The following is an 11,815-nucleotide window of genomic DNA, read 5'->3' as shown; positions in this document are numbered from 1 at the left end:
TTATTAGGTTGATTGGGGCAACCAGAGACCGGACAAATCTAATTACTATTTGGCAGATGAAGAGTACCACAAGATAAGCAAGCTACTAAATCCTAGAACAAAAGCCTGATGGTAAGTACAGAATAGCCTGGTAGGATACTCAAGCAGGCTGGACTAAATTAACAAGCAGCAAAACAGATATACAAGAGCAAATGCCCACGTCCTATTCTCAAGGAAGACCAAGTCCAACTACAAAGACCATATTATCTCCATAAATCAAAACGTGCAAGAGGATAAGAACAGAAGTTTGTTGAAGCAGAATAAGTCAACCGGATTAATAGGGAATGTGCCCTATTTTCCAGCTAACCACTCCAACGATCATGGAGAACGTTAAGCATGCATCCAACGTTAATATTTGAAGGATATAAATAACATGGTTGAACAATTGTAAAGATCATCTAATAATCATTCATATAATCATCTATAATTTACCTCTTATTTTCCTATATTCGATTGTATACAAGAAATTGTGATCAGCCAGTCAAAGAAATAAAAACAGCATTATTTATCCTTAACTCTTTCCTATTATTTATTCATACTTTTATTCTAAATTTGTTGAACTAGATACCCTTATCATTCAATAATCAGAGCCGGATCCATTCAGGGAAAATCCTGCTAAAACAGCAGCGTTAGCCGAAGGTGGCAAACCATATGACCAAACAAATCTACCAGAAACTCTAGAAACTAAATGCGCTAAAGCATGAGCCACACAATTGTTAAGACGACTTGTGTGCAACCATCTAACCGACTGAAACTTAGAACTCAAATTAACAATATCTTCTATAATCTGAGAAAAAATGCTACGTCCTTGCTTCCGGGTCCACAGTGCTTCAATCACTATCAAGCTATCGCTTTCCACCTCCACATTCAACACCCCTCTACTAGCTGCTTCTTCGAGTCCATCGAACACCGCTACAGCTTCCGCCACATGAACTTCCCAGCACTCATCCCCAACAATAGATAAACCCCACAACACCTCTCCTCTCCCATCACGGCACACAATCCCCATCCCAACTCCCTCCCCATCCTTCATCCTCGCATCCATATTAAGCTTCACATAACCGTCTCCAGCCGCCTTCCACCCCTCGCTATTATTCGACCCCCCCACCATCATCAGTCCCTCGTTTCCTCCCGCCATCTGACTTATCCACATCATTCCCGACCCCTTCATTTAGAACGTCCCGAATCCGCCTCACAACACCCTCCGGTGCAATCATCGTATCTTCAAAAATCACCTTATTACGATGCTCTCATAGCGCCCAACACCTCACCATGAAAGTACCGCACTCCGTCTCGCTCATCTCCTTCCACATCTGCTCCACCCATTCACAAACATCACCTCCATATCCATTCGTCCCATAATCAATCCCCAACTCCTCCCATACCCATCTTGCCACCCCATAATCCCGAAACAAATGAAGACTCGACTCAACAAAATAAAAACATAAAGGACAAGAAGAGCACTCACCTCCTATCCGAGCAGCGATGTTCGCTTTCGTGGCCAGAGCTTCACTACACATTTGACAGAAGAAGAGCTTAACGCGGGGCCAGACCGAAACCTTCCAGGGCCGATTCCAGAGCCACCTTATTCTCTCCCAATCCGACGAGCTAGCCATGTCACCCACTTCCCCTGCAAGCATCTTATACGAACAACGAACAGTATATATCCCATCCCGTTCTCTCCCCCAATACCAAATATCCCTCTGTCTATTCGGACTCACCCGTATATTCGCAATCCGGTCTCGCTCAAAAAGCAGTAACAACTGAGCAATCCTCCCTTTGTCCCATCCCATACCGCCTGGCTTCAACAGCTCACAGACCAGCATTCCCTCATTCCCCGGCAAGCAAGGCGAGATAATTCGACCAATCTGTGTGTTAGGAACCCAAGCATGTCCCCATACTTTCGTTTCATACCCGTCCCCTATCCATCTCCTCAGACCCTGCTCCAAAACATATCGCGCCTAAAAATGCTTCTCCAAGTGTAACTTGGATTATACCCAATCGAAGCCGTCATAAATTCACCCTCGGGATAGTATTTGGCCTTCATTATACGGGTCCATAAGCTGTCGGGATTAGCAATTAACCACCAAGCTTGCTTGCCTAAAGGAGCGAGATTAAAGAGCCGAAAATCCCGAAAACCAAGCTCCCAGAAGCCTTCGGCCGTACCATTTTATTCCACGCCACCCAAAAAATACCCTTTTTATTCTCATCATGCCCCCCACCAGAAATGTGACACAATCGATCTTAACTCTTCGCAAAAATTCGCAGGAATTTTAAAACACTCATCACATAGGTAGAGAGTGAATTGACTACTGCCTTTATAAGAACCTCCTTACCAGCCCTAGACAAAATTTTTCTGCGCCCTCTTTGACGTCTTTGGCAAAGTTTATCACGAATAATGTCAGTAATCACCTTCTTCGACCATCCGATTACAGGGGGCAGCCCTAGATATCTTGCTTGTTCCTCCACAATGCTAACGCCAAGCCTCGACGCAACCCTATTTCTCCGAGCATCAGGTACTCCCTTACTAAATGAGACAGTCGTCTTGTCTAAATTTACCAGCTGATCAGACACCGCTTCATATCTCCGCAAAATATCATTCACCACCTCCGCTTCCTCCAATGTCGCCCGGACGAAAAAAATACTATCATCAGCAAACAAAAGATGTGAAATAGACAGAGTTGTGGCTGAAACCTTTATTCCATGAATTGCATTATTTTCAATTGCCCTTCTCAACATATTCGACAAAACCTCAGCGCAAAGAAGAAATAAATATGGTGACAATGGGTCACCCTATCTCAAACCTCTACTTGGCCAAAATTCTCGAGATGGCTCACCATTGATAAGAACCGAGAATATCACTGTTGACACGCACTCCATAACACGGTTTACCCACATCACGTCGAACCCCATCGTCATCAAAACTCGACGAAGAAAACCCCACTCCACTCTGTCATAAGCCTTGGCCATATCAAGTTTGATAGCCTTGTGCCCCTTTGATTGTCTATTATTCTTCATATGATGGAATATTTCAAACGCAATCAGGATATTATCGGAAATTAGACGGCCCGGCGTAAAAGCACTTTAATTTTACGATATAATATCACCAAGAAATAATTTCAAGCGGTTGGCTAAGACATTTGACACCAACTTGTAAGCTACGTTACATAAACTAATCGGCCTAAAATCCCGAATCTTATCTGGCGCTTTCTTCTTAGGAATCAAGACAATATTAGTCTTATAAACCCCGTTCGGAGATATTTCACCTCGCAAAAATCCAAGAATAGTAGACACCACACTATGCCCAATTACCTGCCAATACGACTGGTAGAAAAGACCGTTCATTCCATCTGGACCCAGAGCCTTTAACGGATGCATTTGATTTAAGGCCTCAACAATCTCCGCTTCACAGAAATCAACTTGAAGAAATCGGTAACCCGTCCCTCCAATCCCAGCAAAACATCATCAAAGTTAGACGGCATTGACGAAGTAAACAGCTCCTAAAAATAATCATTTGCAACCTTCGACACTTCCTCATCACCCACGCACACTCTACCCGCATCATCAACCAATTTCCCAATGAAATTTTTCCTCTTTCGCTCCCCCGCTCTAGAATGAAAGAACTTCGTGTTATGATCCCTATCCTTCAACCATAAAGCACGAGGCCGTTGTCTCCAATACTGCTCTTCCTGCCGATATAGCTCCGCAATTTCAGCAACGATTTTTCATCTCCGTTTTACCTCCTCCTCGGTTATATTCCCCTCATTAAGACGAGCTAAGTGCCTTCGTTTAATATCCAAAGTCCTTAGAATTTTGCCTATGCTGATTTTTTTCCAAGCTTGCAGCGCCCTTGCACACTCCTTCAACGTACACACCAGGTCCTCGTTCCCACGTTTCGCGCCCCTAACTACAGCTTCTTCACTCCCCGGTTCTCTGACCCATATTTGTTCAAAATAGAACCTACTTCTAGTTTTCCCTCCAATTTCCCTTCTATCAAAAATCAATTTAATCGGGGCATGGTCCGACCATTCTCGCTCTAAGTGGTGTAATTTAGAATAAGGAAATAAATCTAACCAAGACTCCGAATACATGGCCCGATCGATCATACTTTGTCTATTCGCCTCACCCGCTTGACCATTATTGATACGTGCATTTTATATAGTCTTTTTAAGCCTTTTATGCACGTATTTCTATGCGATTCTCGTAAGTTTTATACTACGAAATGCCCCGAATAGTCTACTTTGGTTCGTTTGGCTTTAATTGTAGGAATGAACCTGAAAGTAGCAGAATTGAGCCTTTTACTGTCCCGTTAGCATGTATTTAGGAGATGGAAAAATTGGAGCGGAGATATTACTGCCTTGAGATGCGTGAAGTCGCCTTGAAAGATGAATTACACGTCCCTTGGCCTATTTCAGTGGTAGTCCACTCGATCGAGTATTCTGGTTGGCTAATGTGCTCGATCGAAAGCATTTGGATGGAGAGAAGACCTCGATCGAGACCCTGTTGAGCTTGATCGAGAGGTGGTATAATGGAGGTCCTCGATCGAGTAGTCTTTGTACTCGATCGAGAGGTTTTGCTGAGAAAGTGGTCGATCGAGAGGTGGCATAATGGAGGTCCTCGATCGAGTAGTCTTTGTACTCGATCGAGAGGTTTTGCTGAGGAAGTGTTCGATCGAGAAGAATCAAGTTGCTCGAACGACCACTTTTCTATCTGAACGCGAGATTTGTTTTGCGTGAATTTATTTATCTTTAGTTACATGTTTAATAAATATCTTTCCTATATAAAGGAAAGACGTCATTAGGTTTAGGTTATCTTTTATCATCTTTTAATAATCTTTTATTCACTAATCATTCAGTATTAAGCGGACACTTTTCTTCTCTTGTTCGACGTTACTTTGCTCTATATTTCCGGATCTTAACTCTTGTAATTCCTTTACTCTTTCTCTTACTCAATTTAATTCTCTTTTGCACTCTTATTCTTGTCTTTAATTTATGTTTTAATTAGTATTGTTATTAGTTTATGCCATTTCTTCTTAATCATCTCTTTATAATTTTTTCTATTGCTTTATTAATCGTTGTTGTTTCATTTACCGACATGCGTAGCTAATTCCCTTAGTGCTAGGATTAGGGGAGCCATGATAGTAAAATAATGATGTTATAATTAGATTAGGAGGTTTTAATGTGAGAATTGTTTCATAGCAATATATCTGTAATTGTTTAGTTGAGTGCACGCTTCTAAAGTAATTAACCCGGTTAAATTCAGACCTAGATCGGAAGATTGGAACGAATAGACCTGTTATGAAAAATAGACTACTCTAACGAGGGCGGAAGCTAAGTTAGTAGTACTTTAGGGCGGATAGCGGACCGGAAGGATCTTTCCTCTATCCTTCTCACATCAGACCGACTGACCCGCCTTTAGCTGAATTATGTGATATCATGGTGAACCGACATCCTAGCATCTTTCTCTCTATTTGATCACATCTTATTTCAATCCTTGCTATTTTAATTATCGCCTCTTTTATTGCTCTTAATTTCATTTCATTAGTTTAGTAAAATAACTCAAACACCCCCCGTTTTGTGACCGTGACAGACTAAGTGACAAGTAGATACAATAGCCTCCCTGTGGAGTACGATACCCGACTTACCTCTGCTATATTAGTTAGAGCCGGTTGGTTTATTTTTGATAGGGTTGCGACAGCCGTGTCAATTATCAAAGGTAAATTGGTAGCCCTCGCACGAGACATCTTTAAGCCCACACATATCAACCGCCTCTCGAAAATTGTTCATTTGCCATTAAGCCCGCTTCCCACCTTTCATCTCCGTAGAGTAAAGAATCTCATTAAAATCCCCTATGCAAATCCATGGGAGTGAAGATTGCCTGTGTAAGAGTCTGAGTAAGTCCCAGGATAAGTGCCGGTCCGCAACAGCAGGCCACCCATAAAATCTCGTTACTCTCCACTCTCTCTCCCCATCACGAATATGAAAATCCATATGGTGAATTGATGCCGAAACAAATTGACAATCAATCCTCCTTCTCCACATAAACGGAAGCCCCCAGATCGCCCCATACTATCCACTTCAATACAATTATACCCTTCCACCTTCTCCCGCACTCTCCTCATATCACGAGCACAAATTTTAGTTTCACATAAAAAGATCATGGCCAGGTCCTCCCTTCACACCAGAGCATGAAGAACATTCACCGTGTCAGGGTTGCTAAAGCCCTGACAGTTAAGATTTAGGAGATTCATTGGGCCCGGCGGGGTTGAGCTCCCTCAACCTCCGCCCTAGGTATAATGACGCCCCCGTCTGTAACAGATTTCAGCCTCTTCTCTCTGCAAACAACATCATCCCCCATCCTACCACGCTTCCCCATAACGACACCCACCCCATCATCCCCGTCACTACTCTCCCCTCCCTCGCAATCTTCTTCTACTCTCTCTTTTTATGGCCTTCCACAGTCCTCTTCAACAACTCACCATCCAGCCTTTCCCCATTCCACCCTCATCCTCTTTACTGCCATTAACTTCCATTGCCCTCCCCACTTCACCACTTAACAGGCCTCCATCGTTCTCCTTCTCATAGTGACCCCTCCCCTAAAAAGAATCAGCACATACCAGTACCCCCGGCTGCTATGAACAGTTATGGGAACTCACCAGCTCCCCCTTCCCTCATACCTCTTCACCTGCCAGCATAGATGTAATTTCCACAACCTACTCATTGAGTTATTGCTATGAGCCCGCCTTTTTCAATTTAAGGTCAATCACAATAGTTTTAAGCCTCTCAATCATCTGCGCAATATCTAGTTCATCATCACGCTTCTTCTCCTTGTCGAAACTCGCATTCAGATCCCTCCTCGCCTTTCCCGAACCCTCATTCCTTGTCTTCGTAACCTTCCACGGTGATGCTCTAAGCCATTCCCCATAACGTAGCTCCTCCTCCTCGTATGGCCCATTCTCGCAGTCTTTTTCACCATGACCCATGACACCACACCCATAGCAAAAGTTAGGAAGCCTCTCATATTTAACGTCGAAATTCACTACTCGCCCATTCTTCATTTTAATAGGTACCACAACTTTCAAAGATTGCCGAACATCATGAATGCATTTGATTTTAGTAAGTCTCAAGTGAGACCGTCCTACAATATTGTGTTGTACATTATTACATAACATAAACAAACAAAAAACGGAAAAACAAAGATATAGAACAAAAAATGGAAAAACAAAGATATAGAACGGATAAAAATTCCTATTACGTGAGGAGTTTCACAAAAAAATTTATCAAGAGATTGTAACATACATTGTAATGATTAGAGCATCCACCACAACAATAATTTTTGGGATATTCGCTCGTGTACCCTTGTACTTTTTTGTTTTCTAAGGTGTACCCCTCGTTTTTCACAAAAACAACTTTGACTGACTATAATTCTCTGTTACATTTTTTTTCAAACCAATTATCTTGTCAAGGCCTTGAATTTGAAAAAAAATTCACTGTTTTTTGAACTCGTAGCCGACATTTTTGGTTGGTCAAAATATTTTTATAGAATAAACTTTGATCGACTATAATTCCCGACTACGAGTTGAGACGTCAGTGAATTCTTTTTTAAACTGAAGATCTCTTAAAGACGGTTAATTTGGAAAAAAAAAATTATCGTATTTTGAACTTGTAGCCACGATCAAAGTTTTTTTTGCAATAAAAGAGGGGTACATCTTAGAAAATGAAAAAGTTGAGGGTACACGATGGAATATTCCATAACTTTTTGTTGTCTTTTTAGGCCCTTAATCTATCGACCTCAATTTATCATAAGATGATATTTTACCCAAAACCTTTACACAACAACAGTAAGTTTAATGGATCTCCAACCCTCCACCTCACCCTTCCTTCTCTCCTACATCACATAAAAAAGTCACGGGAAATCGTATAAATAAGTCAAACAGATGCAGAACTTAATACATCGCATAAATAAATCGCATGAATAAAATTACTATAAGAGGGGTCATACATTTACAGAGAAGTCGTTTCACCCCTTTTATCAACTGGATAAACTTAGAAGAATAAGCAGAACTACAGGACTCCAACTTACCTAGTATAAAAGCTTTTGATAATCTTTCTATTAATATTTTTTGATGAAAATGTAAGTTCCACTAAGATCAAACAGCTATTATAAGCTAAATTCAGATTTGATTACAAATACTTTTTCTTGCCATCAAAAGAGTCAAGGGCGAGAACACCTAAGAGGGGAGGGGGGGGGGGGTGAATTAGGTGTCTATTTAAAAAATTAAGCTTAATGAAAGCTTGTTTTAAAACTCTTAAACACTTTAAACAATGCTTAGATGAAAGGAGAAGTTGATACTTAGAACTAGAGAGTTAGAAGTAATCAACAACGATTCACCAAGCAGAAGTTACAGTGTACTCAACTGTTGATTCTGAAGATATAAACGTGAGTTTAGAGTGGCAGCGGAAATAAAACGAAATAGACACGACAAACGATGTTTTTAAAACTGGTTCGGTCACTACTCCGCGACCTACGTCCAACGCTATTTTATTAAACGTCTTAGAAGTAAACTTGTACAAACTAAGACCACCCCGAATAATAAAACAACTGCCCAACCTACTCCGGTTGCTAATGTTTAAAAGCTACTCCGCTTCCAAGACTTTTGCTTTGGGCTACTCTGCCGAAAGACTCCATGCTTAAAGCTACTCTGCAATAAGACTTTTGCTTTGGGCTACTCCGCCGAAAGACTCCGTGCTCAAAAGCTACTCCGCTTCTAAGACTTCATGCTTAAGAAAACTCTATCCTAAGACTTTGGTTTGGTTCTACCGGATTGTTACAAGACTCCACTTATATATCTCAATGTTGTTCACTCAATTGAACGGAGGAGATAAAGTTTAAGTACAAAACACGGGATCCTCGAACTCGACTAAACGACTAGGTGCAATACAACAACACAATAAAAGGACTCAAAGAGATAAAACAAACTTGCAAAATGACTCAATGATTTTGAAAGAATAAACGATTTTGCAAAGTTAATTTACTCGATAAAGCATAAATCTTTTTTTCGGTTTTAAACTCGTTGTTGCACACTTGTAAAAATGAATTAAGCAAGGTATTTATAATGTCCAAGTAGTATACTTTACACATTAAAATATCTTACACTCATAAGCACAAGTGTTTAAAATATTATAAGTAGTTTGCTTAGGCAACATGCACAAGACAACCGAGATTCTTCTCCAAGCAAACCGAGTATTCTTCCTCAAGAAATCGGTGACTAAGAAGGCAAGAAATCAAATTGTGCATACACAAATATGGGTTGAGTATTTCATCAAGAAACAAGTATAAATGGTTGTGTTTATGGGAACCATAAACATTTCCATAAATGTAAAAAGCAAACAACCCATTTATAGAAAGTGTCTTATTGTGCTAGCAAACTCTTTAGCAAGACATTGAAAGCTCTTATTTTCTTCAAAGACATAAAAATATTTTTAGAAAACTATTTGTGAACATTGAAAGCATTTTAACAATAGTTCAAATATTTTTGAAATAATTCTTTGAAGAACGAGTCAGAAGTAACAGTTGACTGAACTGTTGTTTTTGCACCTAAACGTAAATTCGAGTTAAATATCTCCTTACAACACATGACTTTAACATTAATGACAATCTTCATCTTTGATCTTCATGATGACTTTCTTGATAACCTTGAATTGATAATTGAAGCTTCATGCTATATGGTTAAAACTTAAGAGGCACACAATTAAATAAACAATGAGATTAATTTGTCTTAAGGCATCATCAACATTAACTAATCAAATTGGGTCTCTTCAATTTCCCCCTTTGATGATGGCAAGACTATAAAATTGAGTGTGTCATTCCCCCTTAATCCATGGTCAAGGTTAACAAGTCAAAACATGATCAAAATAAGATGCATAAATACATGGTCATTGAAAATTAGTCAAATTTTTAATTAGCCTAAGTAGAACATTTAATCACCAAGTTAACACAATTACGGTGAACGCAAGCCTAAGAGTTATTGAATCACCACCTGCAATTTTAAACAACTTCCCCCTCTTGACATCATCAAGTAGGAAGAACACATAGTTTAAACAAGGATTAGAGTTATACAAAACAAATTGTTCAACAACTAACAACATAACCAATATTAGCAAATCATACCACAAACATAAAGCCAAGGCAAAAAGAGATTCGAAAGGCTTTTGTTTTGATTAGGCATTAGGCATGGTTATGGAAAAAGACTTGGCACGATATAGGCTAGGCACGGTTTTGAGCACGAGATTAATCATCCACTTATTCATCTACCAACCCGTGAACCATCTCCACAAGCTCTTCATTTTGACCCTTAACCTCCTTAAGTTCCTTACGCAAACCCGTCACTTCCAAACGAAGACCCGCAATCTCACCCATGAGAGTATGTTGAAGATCCATGTAATACCCGTCCTTCTAGAGACCCGTTGACTGACATTGACTGACCTTAGACGCCTATCTTAACCTTCGGAAACCTTACGAGTTAAGACTTGTGATGTTGTGAACCTTTGAGTTTATGTTACTCGATCTAGCAGAGGCTACTCGATCGAGTAGCTTGGGAACTCGATCAAGTAGAGGTCACTCGATCGAGTAACGTGAGTTCAGCGGGGAATTATAAATCATAAATCGTGAAACCCAAATCATTTCTCTAGCTTTCTTCCTAAACCTAAATGCCGTCATTTCACTCCTCCTTCACCATAGATCATCTCCTTGAGACCTTTGAGAGTGTTTAAACATTAGGGATGGGATGCTTGAGTCGGGTAGCGGTCTTGACGCCAGATTGCTTTGTATAGGTATGTTGTCATCATCATCATCATCATCATCGTCATCGTTTATTTCAGTTATGGTTATGGTAGTAGCAATAGATGGTTATGCTGGTTGTTATAGGTGGTTATGGTGGTTGCTTGTTATCTTGTGATCGGACGCGGAATCGCTGCGGTTTTCTAAAGGTAGGTTCGCCTACTCAGTACTGTTGATTGTCTAGAGGGTCTATTGTTGGTGTATAATTGGATTATTGCCACTGTTGATGATTGGTTGTGGTAGTTGTTTAACATTGTGTTATAATAGGCGTTGGTGATTGTACAATTGGTTGTGATTGTTTGTCTGTGGTTCTCGAGGCACGTCCTCGGCTGAGTGGAGTCACTTGCGGGAGTGGCTTCACGCCCTTGATTCGCCTTCTGTGGAACCCGCCATAGAAGGGATGTGCACATTAAGGAACATGGGTTTATCGCTCGGAAAGATGAGCGGGGCTTAGGTGGGAATGGTTGCGGTCCCCCACTGGCAGGACTGGACCTTCGAGCAGTCAGAGGTGTGTGGTTGGTTGGAGGAGGTGGTGTGTGTGTGTTACTGTAAGTGTGTTGAGTCTGCTTTCGTACTTGTTATCTCAGTTTCTGACCTTGTGTGGTTTTGTTGTGTTGTCTCTTTGTTTTGTGTCTGCCATGATCCACTATGGTGAGCCGTCAGTCTTAGCAGGTTGATGTATGGATCCTAGCTGGGTGCTTGGAGGGAGGAGTCTATCACGAGTCATGGCAGAGATAGTTTCACATAGCTGATAGTAGTCTTGAGTTGTATCTTTTGTATCAGTTGTTTGGTTAAGTCACTTGTAATCAATATAATCGTTCTTTTATCGACATTTGATTATTACTGACCTCGGGCAACCGAGATGGTAACACCTTTATCTACTAGGGAAGGCCTTGTTAAGGCTCCTTGGTAGATGGGGGCGTTACAAAGTGGTATT

At 40.8% G+C, this 11,815-nt stretch overlaps 1 protein-coding gene across 1 annotated transcript; it reads right to left on the bottom strand.

Annotated features, from left to right (window-relative positions):
- Nucleotides 1-616: 616 nt before the first annotated feature.
- Nucleotides 617-1,210, bottom strand: LOC141646816 (uncharacterized). The gene has a single exon (XM_074454783.1). It carries the CDS (start codon nt 1,208-1,210, stop codon nt 617-619), a length of 594 nt encoding a protein of 197 aa, XP_074310884.1.
- Between the last annotated feature and the right edge of the window lie 10,605 nt (nt 1,211-11,815).

The sequence above is a fragment of the Silene latifolia genome, chromosome 1, assembly GCF_048544455.1.
Source record: "Silene latifolia isolate original U9 population chromosome 1, ASM4854445v1, whole genome shotgun sequence".
Lineage (NCBI taxonomy): Eukaryota > Viridiplantae > Streptophyta > Magnoliopsida > Caryophyllales > Caryophyllaceae > Silene > Silene latifolia.
Note: the sequence above shows the minus strand (reverse complement) of the source record. Positions and strands in the feature narration are given on the sequence as shown.

What these genes read in the sequence shown, in the direction of transcription:
- LOC141646816 (XM_074454783.1), bottom strand. Translation starts at nt 1,210, where the DNA reads ATGAAGGGGTCGGGAATGATGTGGATAAGTCAGATGGCGGGAGGAAAC.